Genomic DNA, 21,858 nt, shown 5'->3' on the forward strand with positions numbered 1-21,858 from the left:
ATGGAGGGAAGGCAGGTACAGGATACTGAGTTCGATGATCAGCCATGATCATATTGAATGGCGGTGCAGGCTCGAAGGGCCGAATGGCCGACTCCTGCACCTATTTTCTATGTATCTACTCTCTGGCCTAGCTCATTGGAGCTGATCCACAATTTCCATGGAAATGCGGACATGTTCCCTTATTGTCATGGGCTGCAATGCGACCGCTCATCCGAATTATTTGAAGACTTCCTATGTCTTTCGAATGCTTTCAAAATGCACCGACGCAATTCAAACTGTGCATGTCCGCAGCGCTATCCAAACTTCTCGCTGTACCCTTAATGTTGGGGGTAAATGTACCTGATATTTTATTTTTAAATCTGATCTAATTTGCTTTTATATTGAAATCGTCTCTAACCGTTACAATTTGAAAAGTTAGTTACCAAGGCGAAGTTTCAAAGACGTCTTGTTGCTCGACAGCTACATAACTCCCCGACCAATTCATCGGTTTGGGTGTTTGTTAACACGTTGCTGGTGAATACGCGCGGGGGCTGTAATCCCTGCGAGGGACCACAGTAAAATGACCGGTATAAAGCACTTCATCGGAGCTATGAAAATGAGACCATTTATGCCCATTCTGGTTGTACGGATGCGCCGAGGTTATGGATGTCCACGAGGCGTAAATGTCCTGAAATTTGTTTTTCAGAAGCGCGTTGATTGTTGCAATTTATCACGTTGTTTCTTTTACTTTCTTCCTCTCAAGTTAATCTGCTTGCAATCGTCATTCTCTGCCGAGGAAAGTGCGGTCTCTCCAAATGCATCACCTGCTATCTCGTGTCGATGGCTGCGGCGGATCTAATGGTTGTGATCATCGAAGTCCTGATGTACGAAATGATTGCGGCATACAAATGGTACTTGTTTTGGTATGATTCATCTTTGTACAACCTGGTCATGGTTCTTAGAAATGCTCCGTTCTGTCTTGTCCACTCTACCTTTTGCAAAGTGGTTTTAGATTGGTCTGTGTGGCTTACGGTCGCTTTCACCTTCGATCGGTTTGTGGCCATTTGCTGGGCTAAGTTTAAGACAAAATACTGCACCCCAAAAATTGCGGGATTGATTATTGGCACAATCTGCGTCACCTTCTTTCTAAAGAACATAACTTTTTATTTCTCGTACATGCATTTAGCAGTTAATTATGGCGGTTATTGGCATTGTAGTATTAAACCCGCCCTTCGTGATACTGGACAGTTCCAGGGTCTTTATTGGATGGACGTACTGTTGAACCCGCTGCTTCATTTCTTCCTCATTTTGACTCTCAATTCCCTGACTGTCAGTCGGATCCTGGTGGCGAGCAAACGCCGCCGGGCGCTTAAGGGACAGGGAAATGGCAGCAAGCAGCGAGATCGTGAGATGGAGACCCGGCGACAATCCATCATTCTCCTCTTCACCTTGTCTGCGAGTTTCCTTCTCTGCTGGGCGACAACCACGCTGGTCTTCATTCTCATGAGATGTCTGTACACAGACCTGGAGACGTCTATCCGGCTTTATCATGCAAAGCATGTGGGGTATGCAGTTCAGCTTCTCAGCTGCTGCGCAAACACCTTTATTTACGGAGTGACTCAGACCAAATTTAGAGAGCAACTGAAGATTGCGATCAGCTTTCCCATTACTCAGTTCATTAAAATGTTGAGGTACTGTGTATCTAAAGGTAAAACGGAACAATAATATTCTTCTATTCTGAGAAAGCAGAGGAGTTCTATACCTTCACTGGACACGACCTCGGTCCACCCAGTGACTGATTCCATTATTTACAGTGCATTCAGGAAGTATTCAGACCCCTTCACTTTTCCACATTTTGCTACGTTAGTCTTAAATAAAAATTGATTAAATTCATTTTTTTAATTATCAATCTACACACAATACCCCATAATCAATAAAGCGAAAACAGGTGCCTAGAAATTTTTGCAAATTAATTGGAAAGAAATAACTGAAATATCACATTCACATAAGTATTCAGATCCTTTACTCAGTACTTTGTTGAGGCACTTTTGGGAGCGATTACAACCTTACGTCTTAATGGATATGACGTTACAAGCTTGGCACACCTGTATTTGGGTAATTTCTCCAATTCTTCTCCCTTGAGAGCAGATCCTCTCAAGCTCTGTCAGGTTGGATGGGGAGCGTCGAAGCACAGCTACTTTCAGGTCCCGCCAGAGATATGCGATCGCGTTCAAGTCCATGCTCTGGCTGGGCCACTCAAAGACATTGTCACCAAACCACTCCTGCGTTGACTCCGCCCCAGTCTGAGGTCCAGAACGCTCTGGAGCAGGTTTTCATAAAGGATCTCTCTGTACTTTGCTCCGTTCATCTTTCCCTCGATCCTGACCGGTCTTCCAGTTCCTGCCGCTGAAAAACATCCCCACATCCTGATGCTGCCACCACCATGCTTCACTGTTGGTATGGTATTTGTCAGGTGAGGAGCAGTGACGCTTGGCATTCAGGCCAAAGAGTTCAATCTTGGTTTCATCAGACCAGAGAAGCTTGTTTCTCATGGTCTGAGAGTCCTTTAGGTGCCTTATGACAAACTCCAAGCGGGCTCTCAAGTGCCTTTTACTGAGGAGTGACAACCGTCTGACCACTCTTCCATAAAGGCCTGGTTGGTGGAATGCTGCAGATATAGTTGTCCATCTGGAAGTTTCTCCCATCTTCACAGAGGAACTCTGGAGCTCTGACAGAATTACCATCAGGTTCTTGGTCACTTGCATGACTAAGGCCATTCTCCCCCAATTGCTCAGTTTGGCTGGGCGGCCAACTCTATGAAGAGTCCTGGTGGTCCCCAATTTCTTCCATTTAAGAATGACGGCGACAACTGGGTTTCTCGGGACCTGCAATCCTGCAGAAACTGTTTTATACCCTTCCCCAGATATGTGTCTCGACACAACCCTGTCTCGGAGGTCTACGGACAATTGCTTCGACTTCATGGCTTGGTTTTTGCTCTGAGATGCACTGTCAACAGTGGGACATTATATAGACAGGTGTATGCCCTTCCAAATCATGTCCAATCAATTTAATTTACCACTGGTGGACTCCAATCAAGTTGTAGAAACATCTCAAGGATAATCAATGGAAACAGGATGAACCTAAGTTCAATTTTGAGTGTCATAGCAAAGGGTCTGAATACTTATGTAAATGTGATATTTCAGTTATTTATTTTGAATTACTTTGTAAAAATTTCTAAACATCTGTTGTCGCGTTTTTATTATGGTGTATATGTGTACATTGATGATTAAAAAAAGAATTTAATCAATTTTAATATAAAGCTGTAACATATCAAAATGTGGAAAAAGTGAAGTGGTCTGAATACTTTCTGAATGCACTGTAGTAAAGTAACGCTTCAAATCTGCGCGGTGTGAAATATAGATACCAATGATCACAATATAGCCACCGTCGCTTCCTACCCGAGGACTCTCCGCACATCGCCACTTACCCAATGCTCCCCACGCTGGGAACTCCCCTTCCCACTTCGCCCGGCGCCCCTTGTCTGACTCAGCTACCCGGAGCGGGACATTCCACGACCCGACTTACCCGCCCAGACTGTTCCGCCCCAATGGTCCAACCTACCCCTTAAAGGGATCCCTCTTCGCCACTCCCTTCGCCATGCCCCTTATTGCCCGGATCCACAATCCGCCCGGCATTTCCACCTTGCACCCCTCCGTCAGGCGCCCTCTCCGGCCCCTCCCCCCTCCCCCAGCCCCACTATATCGGTCCCATTTACCACTCTTTCCCTCTGCCTTTCCCCCCTTCTCCCCCCCTTCTACCGGCTCCCTTTCGCCGCAAGCTCCCATTTGCTCGGATGCTCCCTGGCCCAGCACCCCCTGTCCCGGCTCTCTCTGCCGGTGCCCCTCCCTGGCCGGCTCCCCTCGGCCGCAATCCCTCGCCCTCCCAACGTGGACCGCCCCCTTCACACTGACCCCTCTTCCGTGGGCTCCGATTCGCCCAGCCCCCACTTCGCCCGTACCAGCCGTGCCCCCCTAATCCCGATCACTACTTCATCCACACCTTCCTTGCTCTACCCAACCCAACCCCCCCCCCCCCCCACACCCACCCACACACACCACCTCCCCTTCGTACGGGACTTCCTCCCTCATCGCCACATCTTCCCCGACTCTCGGCACAGCACGCCCCACTCTCGCCCAACGCAACCCCCCCCTCTCCAGTTCCATCGTCCTTCATTCCGTATTGCAGTCCATACCACCCCTGAACGGTTACGGAGGTGGACAAGGGCAATTTCCGAGCTCGTCTCTACCAACCCTCCCGGCACCGTCGATCGTGCTCACAGTTACCGGCCGGACAGTGGAATGTGAAAAGGTCTCTCCGTCTTCCAGCCAAGCGGTTACCGATGAGCGAGAGCGAGATCAGCGAACCCCAATTGCTATTCGTTCAGTGGAACGACCTGAGCAGACGGATGATTCGGAGGCTTATCTCCGAGAGTTGAGAGTTTACTCCGCGATTATGCCCAGGTCTTGTTCATGTGTTCATGGTGACATTCACCATTCCTTGTCCATGAGCAGCCACAGTTCTCCCGGCAGTGACGGTTCCCTTGCGTGTATCATCCCCCCCTCCCCGCCGCCAGTGACGCACCCCACACCTGCACTGACGGTCCCCACGTCAGTGACCCTCCCTCGCCTGCGATCCCCGCCCAACCCGCCAGTGTCTTGGAATCACACATTTTGTAGTTTCATACAATGCGACCACGGTGGCGCAGCGGTAGAGTACAGCGCTTACAGCACCCGCGGTTCCATCCCGACTACAGGTGCTGTCTGTATGGAGTTTGTACGTTCTCCCTGTGACCGCATGGGTTTTCTCCGAGATCTTCGGTCTACTCCCAAACGCCATAGACGTACATGTATGCAGGTTAATTGGCTTGGTGTATGTGTAAATTGTCCCCAGTTTGTGCAGGGCAATGTTGATGTGTGGGGACCTCTGGCTTTCTGATGAGGAAATGGACCCATAAACTCCTCCAGCCCCGAGCTGACACTGGGGAGGAGAGGCCAGCAACCAAAAGGTGACATATCTCAACTCGCCCGTCTACCGTGCTGTGGGCTTCAGTGAGGAGTTCGGGATATCGGTGGGACCTGGAGTGAGGAATTGTACAAGTGCGCCTACAAACTCTTGGATGGTGAGGTGCGGGAAGGTGTACACCACGCTCCGGTCTGAATACTCTCTCTGTAGAAGTTCCAAGGCTGCAGATTGTACTCGATTAAATCTCCATCTGTGAACACAATGTTCTTCTCGGACACTCCTGTGAAGGCCATCTGACCAACCCTCAGTAACACGTCACGGAGATCTGTCACAGATGAGAGAGGCCAATGAACGTTCTGCCGAGGCAATGCTGCAGGCCAGGAAGCAACGTGACAGCGTGGAGCAACTGGCAGGGACAGTGACCGACACAGAAGCACCAACTATCGGGGAGAGCAGCGTCGACAGCGCTCCACTTTCAAGGCCAATAGATGAAAGCACCACCACACATTGAGTACCCGAAAAGGAAACCTGCCATCTTCCACCACCCCACGCCACAGCAGACATCCGTGCTCGAATGAACTGTAAAGCAAAGTATCCGGTTGCAATGACATGCAATTGGATTCAGCACCTGGAGACCCGGCTCTCTATTACTTCGATATATAACCACAAGAGAAGCTGGGCAACGGAGAAGCTGAGAGTGCAAACATCTTTCAGCTTAGCTGCTAATATGTATTAGATTTTTTTAATTGTATAGTATTACTAGTAGTAGTTGTAACTTGTATTGTTGACAGTAATAAAAATATTTACCTCTACATACAATTGTAATTCCTTGATGTGAAAGTGGGGAGGTTGATGTTCCTTTAAACAAATGTACCCGGTGTTACAGACACGCGCGCACGCACAAACAAGCGCACGCACACAAGCACACACATTCACACGCGCACACACACGCGCACACAAACGCGCACGCACGCACACATGCACACACAAGCGCACACACTCACACACTCACACATTCACACACACACATTCACACACACCCACACACGCATAGAGGGAAACTCCCTCCGCACAGTCCTGTATCTCACACACTCACGGGGATGGGATAGGGAGCAGAGAGGGAGGAGAGGGGGGGGACACATGGAGGGAGGGAGTGGGAGAGTGGAGGAGTGAGGGAGGATAGGAGGGTCACACGAAGGGAGGAGGAGTGGTGAAAGAGGGAGTGTAGGACGGATGGAAGTAGAGGGGGAGTGGAGGAGGGAGGGAAGAGAGGAGGGTCACACGAAGGGAGGAAGAGGGGTTAAAGAGGGAGTGAGAAAGGGAGGAATAGGATTGAAAATTGGCAAAGTAGCGCCAAACAGGTATCGAACCAGCCTATACGTCTTCTGGAATATTATTTACGCCTCTTGTCAGGTATTAGAACGGTTTAGAGCCCTTAAGAGGGAAATTACCACCATCAAACACCCACATCACCCTGAACACGCTCGCTTATCTCTTATTATTGAGACGGTGGTACAAGAAACTGAGAATTCTGAACTCCAGGTGCAAGAGGAGTTTCTTCCACCAGCCTTCAAGGCCTTGAACCATCCTGCACACAACCCGAGTCAGCCCCAAACAACTGCGGACATTACACTATGAATGTTGCACCACATACCTTGGCTTCAACAATATGGCCTCCCTTACACTGGAGAAAACAATGCGCAGATATAATGATCAGTTTGAGGAGCACCTATTTTCAATGGCGACCCTGTGTTTCCAGTTGCTCACCATTTTAATTCCCCGTCTCCTCTGACCTCTTCTGTGCCCTCGTGCGCTGTAATATAGAAGCCCGTGCTTCAACAGAACTGCTCAACTTCTGTCTCAGCATGATGCAGTCGGCTGGATTCAGTATTCAACTCTACAACATCAGGTCCCTCATATTCTCTGCATGCACCAGAACTGGCCATTTCTCCTGTACGTCATCGACCTGCAATATTGGCTCAGATTCCCTCCATCCATTAGCGCAGGGTGACCTGCTGGACATGTCCCAATGACCTGCATTTATGATTTTACATGTCCCTTTTTATTAATAAAGAACACATGAAATAAGCAACAGTTCCAAATATTCAGCATTTATTTCAAACTTGCTGTTCCTTTGGTTGCTTTTGAAACACTTTGTGATGTTCATTATAACTTCAGTAAACCGATCTTTTCTTTTGAGTTCAGTCTGTATGGTTTTGCATCATCTGCTCATTGTGACCATTGACCACGGAAAGGATGGCAGGTGTTGCACTGCTTTTGTTTTGCGGTTTTCACCACGGTGACCATTGTCGACGTGGAACTTCATCACAGTGGAATTGTTCCCCAACCAATAAATAGCAGCAACCGCTGAAGATCCTTCACTCAGACACAGCTCCGTCTCTTCTGAGTGTCGTTAAAGAGCGCGGATGATGTTTTCCTCATGGTTCGCTTACCTAATGAATGGGTTCAGAAATCCTCAGGCCTGCGGACCAGGTGACCGATGTGAAGGTGAAGGAACCGCACACGCTGACAATGAGAAAGACAAACCGGGTGCAAGTAACGTTCAGCACACCACTCCAGCAGCAGTAATCCACGCTTTGGAGAGTGGAGGAAACACTGCTGGTGGAGACGAGGTAAAACTGCCTCAGGAGGTGGCAGGATCATCAAAGGTAATGGCAGAGGATTAGCCTGAGAAAGGCTCTCTGTCATTTGGTGTCCATTATCCTGTTGCAGAACTGAGGCAGATGAGAGAAGCGAAAGAACATTCTGCCGAGGCAATGCTGCAGCCTGGTAAGCAAGGTGACAGCGTGGAGCAACTAGCAGGGACTGTGCCCGACACAGACGCAACAACTATCGGGGAGAGCAGCATCGAGAGCGCTCCAGTTCCAAGGCCAGTAGATGACAGCTCCACCACGCTTGAATACACAAAGAGGAAACCTGCCATCTTCCACCGCCCCACTCCAAAACAGACACCCGTGCTTAAAGAAACTGTAAAACAAATTATCCGGTTGCAATCCATTGCAATTGGTTTCAGTACTTGGAGACCCGGCTCCATCACTTCGATCTATAAACACCAGATAAGCTTGGCAATGGAGAAGCTGAGAATACAAACATCTTTCAGTTTAGCTGCTAATATGTATTAATTGTTTGCTTTCTTTTTGTATAGTGTTAATAATAATACTGGTAACTTGCATTGTTAACAGTAATAAAAGTATTTATCGTTACATTCAGTTGTCATTCCTTGATGCGAAAGGGGGTGGGGGGGATGTTGCTTGTTCCTTCAAACGAATGAACTCAGTGTTACACGCATACGCATGCACACGCACACACATGTACGCACACACACATATACAGAGTGAATCTCCCTCCGCACCGTTCTGTATCTCAGACACTCACTGGGATGGAATAGGGAGCAGAGAGGGAGGAGGAGGCTCACATGAAGGGAGGGAGTGGGGGGGATTGGAGGGTAGGAAGGCAGGAGGATCACCCAGGGGGAGGAAGACGGAGGGGTGGAAGAGGGAGGGAGGGAGGGAGAGATGGACAGGGGAATGTGGGATGGAGGGAGGGAGGGAGGGCGGGAGGGATGGAGGGAGGGAGAGGGGAATGTGGGAGGGAGGGGGGAAGAAGGGGAAGAGGGAGGGAGGGATGTAGGGTGGAGAGGAGGGTGCCGGGGAGGGGAGGGTGAAGGATTGGGAGGGAAGAGAGGAGGGTGAAGGGGAGGGTGGCAGGAGAAGAGGGTGACGGGGAGGGGAGGGTGATGGGTAGGGAGGGAGGAGCGGAAGGTGAAGGGGAGGGAGGGAGGAGAAGCTGATGACCCGGAAGGATGGATCAACTATTTCCACTTCTGCACCATTGATCCTGATTTACGCATGCACTCCGCCATGCTACCGGAGTTTAATAACTACTCCATTCGTCTTGATGACATTAGGTGGTAGGTTATTGTTGTGACACACAATGTCAGTAAAGTTCACTGTCTCTTTCCTGAACACCGCCTCATCATTTTTCCAGAGCCGACCCATCACAGTGGTGTCGACAGCAAACCTGCGGACGAAATCAGAGAGAGTGCAAAGGGATTATCGTAGGGGACCGAGAGATCATCCTTGCAGGGCGCCGATGTTAAGACTTATTATGGAGGGCGCCATTATGTCGCAGCGGTAGAATTGCTGCCTCACAGTGCTTGAAGCGCCAGAGACCCGTGTTCCATCCTGACCACGGGTGCTGTCTGTGTGGAGTTTATACGTTCTCCCCGTGACCGCGTGGGTTTTCTCCGAGATCTTCGGTTTCCTCCCACATTCCAAAGACGTACAGGTTTGTCGGCTTGGTATAATCGTAAACATTGTAGCTGATTTGTGTGTAGGATAGCGTTAACGTGCGGGGATCGCTGGTCGGTGCAGACTAGGTGGGGCCGAAGGGCCTGTTTCCGCGCTATATCTTTAAACCAAAAAAAAACAATGGTGTGACCTATCATCAATGACTGTGGTCCAGGGGCATAGAGCCCAGGAAGCAGTAGCAGACGGTGGAGCACATTCATGGGTCCTGGATACCCCTCCCCCCCCCCCCACTGTGGACAAAGGTACACACAGCTTCAACGCACAGTGACAAGCTCACGCCTGTTCACACCTTTATTCACACAATTACCAAACTGAACCTGGTGTTAAGTTCATTCCCATTCCTGGTCACATTAGTCTTCAGTTCCCTCTTGTCCACAAGGAACTTCATCCAACCCTGTTTATAATGAATGAATGCGCACCACCGTTTTCTGGGGTGGACGGTACTCGAGATTCAGGTATATCTGCGAGTGTAAAGAACATCACATTTAGTCACTCCGAGGTGGATTCTCATTCTGCTCTTCTGATCCGAACGTAATCATCCACATACCCGTTGTTTAATGCTTTGCATGTCTATCCTTGCAAATTCCCATATATCAACGATTCACTTGTTGTTCTTCCCAACTGCACAGAGGAGAGGATCTGGTCAATTGTTGGTCGTTTCAAAGCCACTTGATGGAAGGCTGAATCTCGACTTCTGACTCTACATCGCTTCAAAGATAAGGATCGCCTTCTTTGAAAGAGAGAGGGCCAAGGCATAATACACTGTGGACCAAGTGCTCGTAAATGTGATTCAGTATTTGGATAGCATTGACACAGAGAGTTGCTGGGCCAGTTTCTCTGCTATACGACTATGACTCTGGGTTCAGTCTCTGCACCTTTCTCCACATGTGGTATCATCGTCAGTAGTTACAGCCGGAGTGTGTTACTCTTTTCTTATGTGTCCGAGCTGTTGGAAGAGGTGAGGACTTTATTTCCTGGAGTGAAGGAAGCTGAGGGGTGATGATATGAAGGTGTGTAAAATCATGAGACGAATAGATAGGATGATTGCAGAGTCGTTTACCCAGGATGAAGAATCAAAAATAACACCTCCGGTTTAAGGTGAGAGCGGCAAGATTTAGAAGGAACCTGAAGGGAAGGCTTGACACAAAGAGGGTGCTGGGTATATGGAACGAACTTTGATAAGATGATTTACTTCTGACATTACTTTTTTTCTCCCTAGACGGATGTCATCTGAGACTCCTGTATTGCAGATGTCCGGCCAGTGATAGGGTCTGCGATATGATACCAGGTGTTTTATTGTGTTCTCTCTCCTGTGCCCACTCCTCACTTTTTCCTCACATTTGTCCAACAGTTCATTTGTGGTTAACCCCCATTGTAGCAAAGTGTGGCGTCATGCATTTTGGTCGTAGGAACAAGGCGTGGACTATTTGCTACATGGGGAGAGAATCCAGAAATCAGAGATGAAAATAGAGTTGGGAGTGCTTGTGCAAGATTCCCAAAAAGTTAATCTGCAAGTCAAATCGGTGGTAAAGAAGCTCAATGCTGGCATTTATTTCAAGAGGCCTGAAATACAAAAACAGGGATGAAATGCTGAGGCTCTATTAGGCATTTGGAAGGCAGCATTTGGGAATATTGTGAGCAATTTTGGGCACCATATATGAGGAAGGAAATGCTGGCTCTGGAGAGGTTCCAGAGGAGGTTTACAAGAATGATCCCAGGAATGAGTAGGTTAACCTTTGACCAACGTATGTCTGCACTGGACCTGTGCTCTCTGGAGTATGGTAGAATGGGGGAGGGGACGACGACGACTTCTTGAAACATAAAGTATAGTGAAAGGCTTGGATGGATGTGGAGAGGATGTTTCCACTAGTGCTCGGTTCTACCATTAGAGGTCATAGCCTCAGAATTAAGAACATTCCTTTTGGAAGGAGATAAGGAGAAATTTATTTTCTCCTTCACCGGTGATGAATCTGTGAAACTCTTCCACAGAATGCTGTGGAGGCCGTCAGTGGATATTATTAAGGCAGAGATGTTATTATTCGGGCAGATTTTTGATTAGTACGGGTGTCAGAGGTTCCGGGGAGAAGCCAGGAGAATGGGGTTGACAGGGAGAGATAGATCAGCCACGATGGAATGACGGAGTAGAATGGATGGGCCGAATGGCCTAATTTAACTCGTATCACTTATAACCCTATGACCTTGTCTGTGTATTTCCTTATATGGGCCCAGATATGGGGAGAGATGAGGACTTTATTCCTTGGAGAGCAGTAAGCTGAGTGGTGCTTATAAAGGCGTGTAGTGGCAGATCGGATGAATGCACAGAGTCTTTTACCCAGGACGGGGAATCAAAAAACAGAGGTCACGGGTTTCAGGTGAGAGGGACAAGATTTACAAGCAACCTGATGGGAAGACTTTACATTCAGAGGGCGATGCGCGTACGGAACGAGCTCTCAGAGGTAGCAGGGATACGTTAAATCTAAGCTGGCATTTCTACAGTCACCACGTTTGGAAATATCACTCCAATCTCGACGGTGGCAAGAGGTAAATAGGTGACCAACTTTGGTCATTTGTGCTGAGCAATAAATGTGAGGCAGGAACTGATTGTGCAGCAACCTTCAGGTGTGCTGACGCCCTGAGCCCCCCATCCCCTCAGACTCCACCCCCCCTCAGACTCCCTCCCTCCCCTCAGACACCCTCCCTCCACTCAGACTCCCTCCCTTCCCTCAGACTCCCTCCCTCCCCTCAGACTCTCTCCCTCCCCTCAGACTCCCTCCCTCCCCTCAGACTCCCTCCCTACCCTCAGACACCATCCCTCCCCTCAGACTCCCTCCCTCCCCTCAGATTCCCTCCTTCCCTCAGACTCCCTCCCTCCCCTCAGACTCCCTCCCTCCCCTCAGACTCCCCCACTCCCCTCAGACTCCCTCCCTCCCTTCAGACTCCATCCCTCCCCGCAGACACCCTCCCTCCCCTCAGACTCCCTCCCTCCCCTCAGACACTCTCCATCCCCTCAGACTCCCTCCCTCCCCTCAGACTCCCTCCCTCCCCTCAGACTCCCTCCCTCACCTCAGACTCCCTCCCTCCCCTCAGACACCTCCCTCCCCTCAGACTCCCTCCCTTCCCTCAGACTCCCTCCCTCCCCTCAAACACCCTCCCTCCCCTCAGACTCCCTCCCTCCCCTCAGACACCCCCCTCCCCTCAGACTTCCTCCCTCCCCTCAGACTCCCTCCCTCTCCTCAGACTCCCTCCTTCCCCTCAGACTCCCTCCTTCCCCTCTGACCCCATTCTCCTGTCCTCCCCTTTTTTTCCCTCTCACACACTGCCATCTCACTCCAATCCTTCACCACTGCCGCTTTCCCTGTCTCCTTCTATCCAGCCCGCCCTCTCCTCCTCTCCCACACTACCCCTCTCTCCCCCTCCCACAGCCACCTCTCTCCCCGGCTAACCCTGCCTCTCGGGTTCTCCCTCTCTCCCACTCCCAACGCCACCCTCCCCGTATCCTACATTCCCCTCTCTCTTTCCCCTCCCACCTCCTTCCGTCTCCCTTCAATGATGCTTTGATGAATATATTTTGTGGCTACCAGTCACAGTGGAAGCAGGCCCCTCGGCCTAACTTGCCCACACTGGCCGACATGTCCCAGCTCCACTAGGCCCACCTGCCCGTGTTTGGCCCGTATTCCTCCAAACCTGTCCTATCGATGTACCTGGCTAACTGATTGTTAAATGTTGGGATAGTCCCAGCCTCAACTACTTCCTCTGGGAAATCGTTCCATACACCCACCACCCTCTGTGTGAAAAGTTACCCCTCAGATTCCTATTAAATATTTTCCCCTTCATCTTAAACCTATGTCCTCTAGTCCTCGATTCACCTACTCTGGGCAAGAGACTCGACCCGATCTATTCCTCTCATTATTTTGTACACCTTAATAAGATCACACCACATCCTCCAGCACTCCAAGGAATAGAGTCCCAACCTACTCAACGCTCACACCCTCTAGTCCTGGTAACATCCTCGTAAAAAACCTTCCTCCCTGCCCCTCCCCCCTCTTCTTCCCCCTCTCCCCTCCTTCCCCCTCCCATCACTGATGCTGGAACTTTCAGGCTTTGATGTATTTATTTTGTTTCTATCAGTGGTCTGCTGATCCCGACACACGCTCTTCCTTCCTCCCTCCCCCCCCCCCCCCTCCGTGTCTCTGCCGCCACCCCTCTGCCATTGTGGCCGCTGGAATGGTGAGGCTTGGATCAGTGTTTGTGGGTGTTGGCTGCGGGCTGCTGGCTCCCACGCTGCCAGCTCACGGCTCCACTAGAAGGCGAGCAGGCGGCGAGGTTTGGCGTAGCCCAGCTGCGCCCAGTTGCTGAGGGCAGACACCAGGCCCAAGACCGTCCCCATCTGGATGGGTTTCTCCAGCAGCAGCGGCCCGTTGGCTCGGCCGGCGAGGGGCTGCTCCCGGTGGGCCATCCCCACCCCCCGGGTCAGCTCCGTGCGGAAAGACCCCAACTGTGGGCAGGAGAGAGGGGGAGTGAGACAGCAGCGCGGGGAGAGATACAGGGGAGAGAGGGAGTGAGACAGCAGCACGGGGAGAGATACAGGGGAGAGGGGGAGTGAGACAGGGGAGAGGGGGAAAGATACAGGGGAGAGGGGGAGTGAGACAGCAGCACGGGGAGAGATACAGGGGAGAGAGGGAGTGAGACAGCAGCACGGGGAGAGATACAGGGGAGAGGGGGAGTGAGACAGGGGAGAGGGGGAAAGATACAGGGGAGAGGGGGAGTGAGACAGCAGCATGGGGAGAGATACAGGGGAGAGGGGGAGTGAGACAGCAGCATGGGGAGAGATACAGGGGAGAGGGGGAGTGAGACAGCAGCACGGGGAGAGATACAGGGGAGAGATGGAGTGAGACAGCAGCACGGGGAGAGATACAGGAGAGAGGGGGAGTGAGACAGGAGAACGGGGAGAGATACAGGGGAGAGGGGGAGAGAGACAGCAGCATGGGGAGAGAAACGGGGAGAGGGGGAATGAGACAGCAGCACGGGGAGAGATACAGGGGAGAGGGGGAGTGAGACAGCAGCACGGGGAGAGATACAGGGGAGAGGGGAGTGAGACAGGGGAGAGAGGGAAAGATACAGGGGAGAGGGGGAGTGAGACAGCAGCACGGGGAGAGATACAGGGGAGAGGGGAGTGAGACAGCAGCACAGGGAGATACAGGGGCGAGGGGGAGTGAGACAGGAGCACGGGGAGAGATACAGGGAGATGGGGAATGAGACAGCACCATGGGGAGAGATACAGGGAGAGGTGGAGTGAGACAGCAGCATGGACACACACACACACACACACACACACACACGAAGAGAGACTGGAGAGGGGGATGTACATGCACACACCAAAGTACACCACACCTACACACAAATGCATGCACACACATGTACATACACATGGACAGTGGAGTGGGGCATGTACACACACACACACCCACTTGCTGGGAGATGCGAGACCACAGACACTCACACAGACATACACACACACACAGGCACAGGTAGAGAGAATCACAGGTACATGTCCCCCCCCACAGTCTCCCCCCCCCCACAGTCTCCTCCCTAGTCTCCCCCCACAGTCTCCTCCCCCCCCCAATGTCACCCCCACAATCTCCTCCCCAGTCTCCCCTCACCCACAGTCTCCCCCCCCCCCCCAGTGTCACCCCCACAGTCTCCTCCCCAGTCTCCCCTCACCCCCACAGTCTCTCCCCCCCCCACGGTCTCCCATCACCCCACAGTTTCCCCACCAGTGCCTCCCACCACAGTCTCCCGTACCACCCCCCCCCCCCAGCGTCTCGCCCCCCCCCCCCTCCCAGTCTCCCCACTCACCGTGCAGGGGGGTGACATGTGCCCGCTCTCTACCCCGGGGTGTTCTATCAGGATGACGGATGGCAGATCCTGAGCCAAGGGGTTCCAGCGGGAACGGAACGACGGCTCCCCCAGTTTGTCCCATCCCAGCCGCAGCCCCAGCCCACAGCGCCTGGGCTCAAAGGACAGGGCGGTGAGTTCACACCCGCTCACACTCACACACACACACACACGCACACACACACACACACACACACACGTGCACGCACGCACACACACGTGCACGCAAGCACACACACACTCACACACACACTCACACGTGCACGCACGCACACACTCACGCGTGTGCGCACACACACACACGTGCCCACACACTCACACACATACACACACTTACACGTGCACACACGCACACACACGTGCACGCACGCACACACACCACACACACACACACACACACACACCTGCACGCACGCACACACAGACACCATACGTGCACGCACGCACACACACACCACACACACACTCACACACACTCGCACACACCACACACACGCCCACACACGTGCCCGCACGCACACACGACACACACACACGTGCACGCACGCACACACACACGTGCACGCAAGCACACACACGCACACGCACTCACACACACTCACACGTGCACGCACGCACACACTCACACGTGCACACGCATACACACACCTACACGTGCACACACGCACACTCACACCTGCACGCACGCACACACACACCACACACACTCACACACACTCGCACACCACACGCACACACACACGTGCATGCACACACACCACACACACACACTCACACACACACACACTGCACGCACGCGCACACACACCACACACACACACAAACAATTAGAAACCCGCACCCCTTCCACATTCCAAGACACCCCCATAACCCACTGACCACTCATCCACTCCCCACACCGAGACACCCCCACTCATACGCTCCCACGTCTACACCCAACATAACCCAGCCCCAGTCCGAAACACCCCCATATCCCACCCTCCCTCACACCCCAAGTCTCAGACACCCACATTCATCCCCTCAGCCACCCTCTCCCCACACTGAGCCTCTGCCCACTCAACCCCTCCTACTCCTATCCCCCATACTCCACGCCCCCCCTCCCCACACTGAGCCCCCACCCACTCACAAACTCGCACAGATCACCCCATACTCCAAACCCCCTCCCCACTCCAAGGGTCCCCATACACTCCCCACCCTAACCTATAAGAGAATAACTGCAGATGCTGGTACAAATCGATTTATTCACAAAATGCTGGAGTAACTCAGCAGGTCAGGCAGCATCTCGGGAGAGAAGGAATGGGTGACGTTTCGGGTTGAGACCTTTCTTCCCCACCCTAACCTGATCTGTGGCAGGGACTGAGTGATGGGTGAGTGAGGGGGGGTGGGCGAGGGTGTGTGTGAGTGAGGGGTAGGTGGGTGAGGTGTAGGTGGGTGAGGTGTAGGTGGGTGATGGTGTGTGGTTGAGGGGGTGGGTGAGGGGGGTGGGTGAAGTCTGTGTGGGTGAGGGGATGTGTGGGTGAAGAGTAGGTGGGTGAGGGGGGTGTGGGTGAGGGGGTGAGTTTAGGGTCTGGATGAGGGGGTTGTTGGTGAGTCTGTGTGGGTGGGGGGTTTGGGTGAGGGGGCGTATGGGTGAGGGGGTGTGGGTGAGGGGGGTGTGGGTGAGGGGGTGTGGGTGAGTAAGGGACGTGTGGGTGGGGGGTGAGGGGGTGTGGGGGTGTGTGGGTGAGGGGTGGGTGAGGGGGTGTCGGTGAGGGGAGTGTGGGTGGGGGGTGAGGGTGTGTGGGTGAGGGGATGTGGGTGAGGGGGTGTGGATGAGGGGGTGTCGGTGAGGGGAGTGTGGGTGAGGGGGTGTGGGTTGTGGGTGAGGGTGGTGGGTGTGTGGGGGTTGTGGGTGAGGGGGTGGGTGGGTGAGGGAGTGTGTGGGTGAGGGGAGGTGGGTGAGGGGTTGTGGGTGAGGGGTGTGGGTGAGGGCGTGTGGGTGGGGGTGGGGGGATGGGAGGGAGGGTGTGTCGGGGTGTCTCGCAGTGGGGGTGTGATATGGGGGTGTAGGTGTTGGAGGGGCTGAGGGATGTTGAGGAGAGGGGGTGGGAAGGAGGGTGTGTGGGGTATGGAGGGTGCAGGGGGTGGGGAAGAGGTGTAGGGGGTAAAGGGAGGCCGGGTGAACTGGTATGGGGGTTTGCAGGAGTGGGGGTGGGTGAGTTGGGGGTGTAAAAGTTGGCAGGGGTGAGTGGGGGTGGCTTGGAGTGGGAGAGAGTGGGATATGGGATGTGTCTGGGCTGGCTGAGGATGGGTGTAGTGGGGCTGGGTGAGGGATATGGGGTGGTTTGGTGCTGGGTGAGGATGGTCTAGGAGTGGGGGGTGAGATATGGGGGGGGAGGTGTATAGACTGGGTGAGAGGGAATGGAGAGTGGGTGGGAGGTGGGGAATTGAGGGGTGGGTAGGACTGGGTGAGAGGGATCTAGGAGTGGAGCGTTGGGGGTGGCGGTGGTGGCGGGATATGGGGGGCTGTAGGGACTGGGTAAGAGTTGTCTCGGAGTGGAGAGTGGAGGGGAGGGGTTTGGTGCATGGGTGGATGTGCAGGGACTGCGTGAGAAGTGGGGGGTGGGATATTAGGGGGTGGGGGGACTGGGTGAGGGGAGTCCAGAAGTGGGGGGGGTGGGGAATGGATGGTGATGTTAGCACTGGGTGAGGGTTCCCCCAGGGTGGGGGAGGGGGGTGAGGTTCCCCCAGGGTGGGGGAGGGGGGGTGAGGTTCCCCCAGGGTGGGGGAGGGGACGGTGTGGGGAGCCCAGTGTTTCGTTTTGTTTAGAGATACAGTGCAGAAAGAGGCCCTTCGGCCCATCGAGCCCGCGCCAACCAGCACTTCCCTCACATAACCACTATCCTACACACACAAGGGACAATTTTTACACATATACCAAGACAATTAGCTTATAAACCTGTACGTCTTTGGAGCGTGGGAGGAAACCAGAGATCCCGGAGAAAACTCACGCAGGTGACGAGGAGAACGTACAAACTCCATACAGACAGCACCCATATGTAGGGGGTGGGAGAGAGAGAGGTGAGGAGAGAGAGAGAGAGGGGGGAGAGAGAGAGGGAGACAGAGAGAGAGGGGGAGAGAGAGGGGGGAGAGAGAGAGAGAGGGAGAACGGGAGGGAGAGAGAGGGTGAGAGAGAGTGAGAGAGAGAGAGATTGGGTGAGAGAGGGAGGGGAGAGAGAGGGGAGAGAGAGAGAGAGGGGGAGAGAGAGAGACGGAGAGAGAGAGAGAGGGGGAGAGAGAGAGAGAGGGGGAGAGAGTGAGAGAGGGGGAGAGAGAGAGGGGAGAGAGAGAGACACACACACACACAGGCAGCAAATCTAGCGTTGCTCCACCATGGCCGCCCAGTGTTGACTCACCTGCTGAGGGAGGTTGAGGAGAAGTGGAAGGGGCCGACAGTGATGCTGTCGATGTAGTGCAGGGGGATTCGCAGCAGCAGGTGACAGGACAGGCCCACAAAGTCGTAATGAGACACCAGCAGGACTCGTGGGGTCAGCAGCACCAGTCTCTCACTCTCCCGGTTCCAGTGGTCCACCCTGAGTGGGGCAGGAGACGGGGAGATGCTCTCACTCACTCACTCCTGCTCCCTGGCAACGGGGCTTTTCAAAGGGAACGTCCGTCCCCACCCTCTCCCCACCCCCCCCCACCCTCTCGACACAGACTCACCCTCCCTCACCCACAGCCCCCCTCCCTCACCCACACCACCACCCTCCCTCACCCACACCCTCACCCTCCCTCACCCACACCCCCACCCTCCCTCATCCACACCCTCCCGTAACCTCCAGCCTCACCCTCCCACACCCACACCTTCCCTTACCCACAAGCCCCCTCCATCACCCACACCCCACCCTCCCTTACCCACACCCACACCCCCACCCTCCCTCACCCACACCCCCCTCCCTCACCCACAGCCTCACCCCTGACCAACATCCGCGCCTGTCGGTCCGGGGTCAGTCAAGCTGTAGAATTGCCTCTCTCTCTCCAGTTCCCTTCTCTCTCCCCAGTTCCCCTCTCTCTCCCCATTCTTCACTCTCCGCAGTTCCCCCTCTCTCCCCAGTTCCCCTCTCTCTCCCATGTTCCCCTTTCCCTCCAGAGTTCCCCTCTCTCCCCATTCCCCTCTCTCTCCTGTTCCCCTCTCTCTCTCACCAGTTCCCCTCTCTCTCCCTCCCCAGTTCCCCTCTCTCTCCCATGTTCACCTCTCTCTCCCATGTTCCCCTATCTCTCCCCCGTTCCCCTCTCTCTCCCCTCTTCCCCTTTCTGTCCCTCTATCCGCACCTCCCTATCATCTCCCCCCGCCGCTCCACTGATCCGTGGCCTCTCACTCTGTGAGGAGCCAGGCTCCCTGCACTTTGCCGTCTTCATCCCCCAGTGTTCTCCCCGTCTCGCTGATCGCTGTTTGCAACACTCCTGGCTGTGGAGACACAGTGAGAGAGAGATGGTTTATGTCCACTGGGGAGAGAGAGAGACAGTGACCCCCACTGGGGAGAGAGAGAGAGACTGTGACCCCCATTGGGGAGAGACAGGGACTGTGACCCCCCACTGGGGAGAGACAGAGACTGCAACCCTCTGCTGGGAGAGAATAAACTGTGACCCTCCACTGGGGAGAGAGGGAGAAATAGAGGCCGTTGGAGAGAGGGAGGGAGAGAGAGATGGAGAGAGAGATGATTTCCATCCACTAGGGAGAGAGGTGAGACGGAGACTGTGACCCTTCACTGTGAGACAGACGGATAGATGAACCCTCTGACCTCTCTCTGACCACAACCATCAGGGGGAGAGACCAGGCCTGTCCTTCCCTCGCTGACCCCAGGAGGTGATGCCCAGATCCCCAGCAGTATCCCAGACCCATCTCCCAGCCACCGCGCAGCCCACACTCACCCGCAGAGCAAAGAATTCATCCCGGTGGCTCTGGCCCGAGGACGGGGGGAGGACAGAGGGGGAGAACTCCCCCCGCGGGAGAGGGGGATATAGTCGGGAGAGGTCAGCAGGGGTTACAGGGGTCACGCCCGAGCCCGGGGCAGAGGTCACGCACTGTTCCACTCCTGGGTCCGGGGTCAGGTGCTCTACTGACCCCGGGGTAAAGGTCGCGTCGGGTTCCAGTTGCGGCGAGGGAACGCTGGGCTCCAGCTGATCCCCCATGGCCGACAGGGGAACCCCTGCTCCTCCCGAATCGGGGAAGGGACGGTGAGGGAATGGCGGGGCTCCGGGACGGGATCAGCTCCAGTCCAGGCCGGAGCGAAGCAGCAAACTACGGGTGCGTGCAGTCAGGGGCAGGGTGGGTCAGGGTCACATGGTCAGGGTCACAGGGTCAGGAGTGAGGAAGGGTCAGGATGTGGGACAGGAGGGGGTTTGGGAGGAGTCAGGGTCAGGGTGCAGGAAGGGTCAGGGTCAGGATGATGCCAAGGGTCAGGTTCAGGGACAGGGTCATGGGTGGCCAGGTCTCCGTAACACAACAACTGAGGACGACACTCCACCGCTGAGATAAACCAGGAAACTGGTGAGAGGCTGCAGCCTCGATCACAACACCCAACCACCGGAAATGTAGAAAAATAGGTTCCAGTTGCCAGGAAACAGCCGACACTCAACAGGGAAATAACCCAGAGCAGAACAACAGAGAAAATATGTGTTACTGATACAAGAGTCTTACAGTGTGGGGTGTATCAGTGTTACAGTGAGGGTGTGGGGTGTATCAGTGTTACAGTGAGGGGTGTGGGGTGTATCAGTGTTACAGTGATGGTGTGGGGTGTATCAGTGTAACAGTGATGGTGTGGGGTGTATCAGTGTTACAGTGAGGGTGTGGGGTGTATCAGTGTTACAGTGAGGGTGTGGGGGTGTATCAGTGTTACAGTGATGGTGTGGGTTGTATCAGTGTTAGAATGAGGGGATGGGGTGTATCAGTGTTAAAGTGAGGGGTGTGGGGTGTATCAGTGTTACAGTGAGGGTGTGGGGTGTATCAGTGTTACAGTGTGGGGTGTATCAGTGTTACAGTGATGGTGTGGGGTGTATCAGTGTCACAGTGAGGGTGTGGGGTGTATCAGTGTTACAGTGAGGGGTGTATCAGTGTTACAGTGGGAGGTGTGGTGTGTATCAGTGTTACAGTGCAAATGTTGTTTTAAACTGAAGATAGACACAAAATGCTGGCTTATCCCAGCGGGACAGGCAGCATCTCTGGAGAGAATGAATGGGTGAATTTTCATTCTTCTGTTTCGGGGCATATGGCAATGAAACACTCTTGACTCTCTAGCTGGCATGTATTATTGTCATGGTAAAAGAGAAAGTTTTCAAGAGTGTGTGTCGATAATTCACCAGAAAGTTCTATACACAATATAGCAAAAAAGTGGTTGAGGGGTAGTGGCTGGAGGATAGATGGTAGATGGAATGGGGAGGAGGTGAGGGGGAGGCAGCGAGGGTAAGGGGGAGATGGTAGGTTGGCACAGGAAGGGTCGGGTACCAGATAGATGGGGAGATTGATGCAGGGGGGTAGACAGTGAGGGAAGGGGGCATTGGGTTAGGTATAGGTTAGGTGAGGGGCATAGGAGAGAGGAGTATGGGGAAGGGGACTTGGGGAGGGGAAGTGTAATCGGTGAGAGAAGGTGGA

The 21,858-nt window shown here is 53.6% G+C and overlaps 1 protein-coding gene across 1 annotated transcript; it reads right to left on the reverse strand.

Moving 5' to 3' along the window:
• Positions 1–13,587: 13,587 nt before the first annotated feature.
• Positions 13,588–20,475, reverse strand: LOC144590431 (tumor protein p63-regulated gene 1-like protein). Its single transcript, XM_078395047.1, has 5 exons — positions 20,139–20,475; positions 19,586–19,674; positions 18,623–18,799; positions 15,189–15,339; positions 13,588–13,827 (listed from the first exon to the last, which is right to left on the reverse strand). The coding sequence occupies exons 1-5, from the start codon at positions 20,397–20,399 to the stop codon at positions 13,633–13,635; spliced, it is 873 nt and encodes a 290-aa protein (XP_078251173.1). The 5' UTR covers positions 20,400–20,475; the 3' UTR covers positions 13,588–13,632.
• Positions 20,476–21,858: the final 1,383 nt, after the last annotated feature.

The sequence above is a fragment of the Rhinoraja longicauda genome, unplaced genomic scaffold (genome assembly GCF_053455715.1).
Source record: "Rhinoraja longicauda isolate Sanriku21f unplaced genomic scaffold, sRhiLon1.1 Scf000186, whole genome shotgun sequence".
Lineage (NCBI taxonomy): Eukaryota > Metazoa > Chordata > Chondrichthyes > Rajiformes > Arhynchobatidae > Rhinoraja > Rhinoraja longicauda.

Excerpts from the sequence above, each read along its gene's own strand:
- LOC144590431 (XM_078395047.1), bottom strand. The coding sequence starts at position 20,399 with ATGGGGGATCAGCTGGAGCCCAGCGTTCCCTCGCCGCAACTGGAACCC. Across the intron at positions 18,800-19,585 it reads GGAGCCTGGCTCCTCACAGA|GGTGGACCACTGGAACCGGG; the intron begins GTGAGAGGCCAC and ends TGCCCCACTCAG. Across the intron at positions 15,340-18,622 it reads TCCTCAACCTCCCTCAGCAG|GCGCTGTGGGCTGGGGCTGC; the intron begins GTGAGTCAACAC and ends CTTTGAGCCCAG.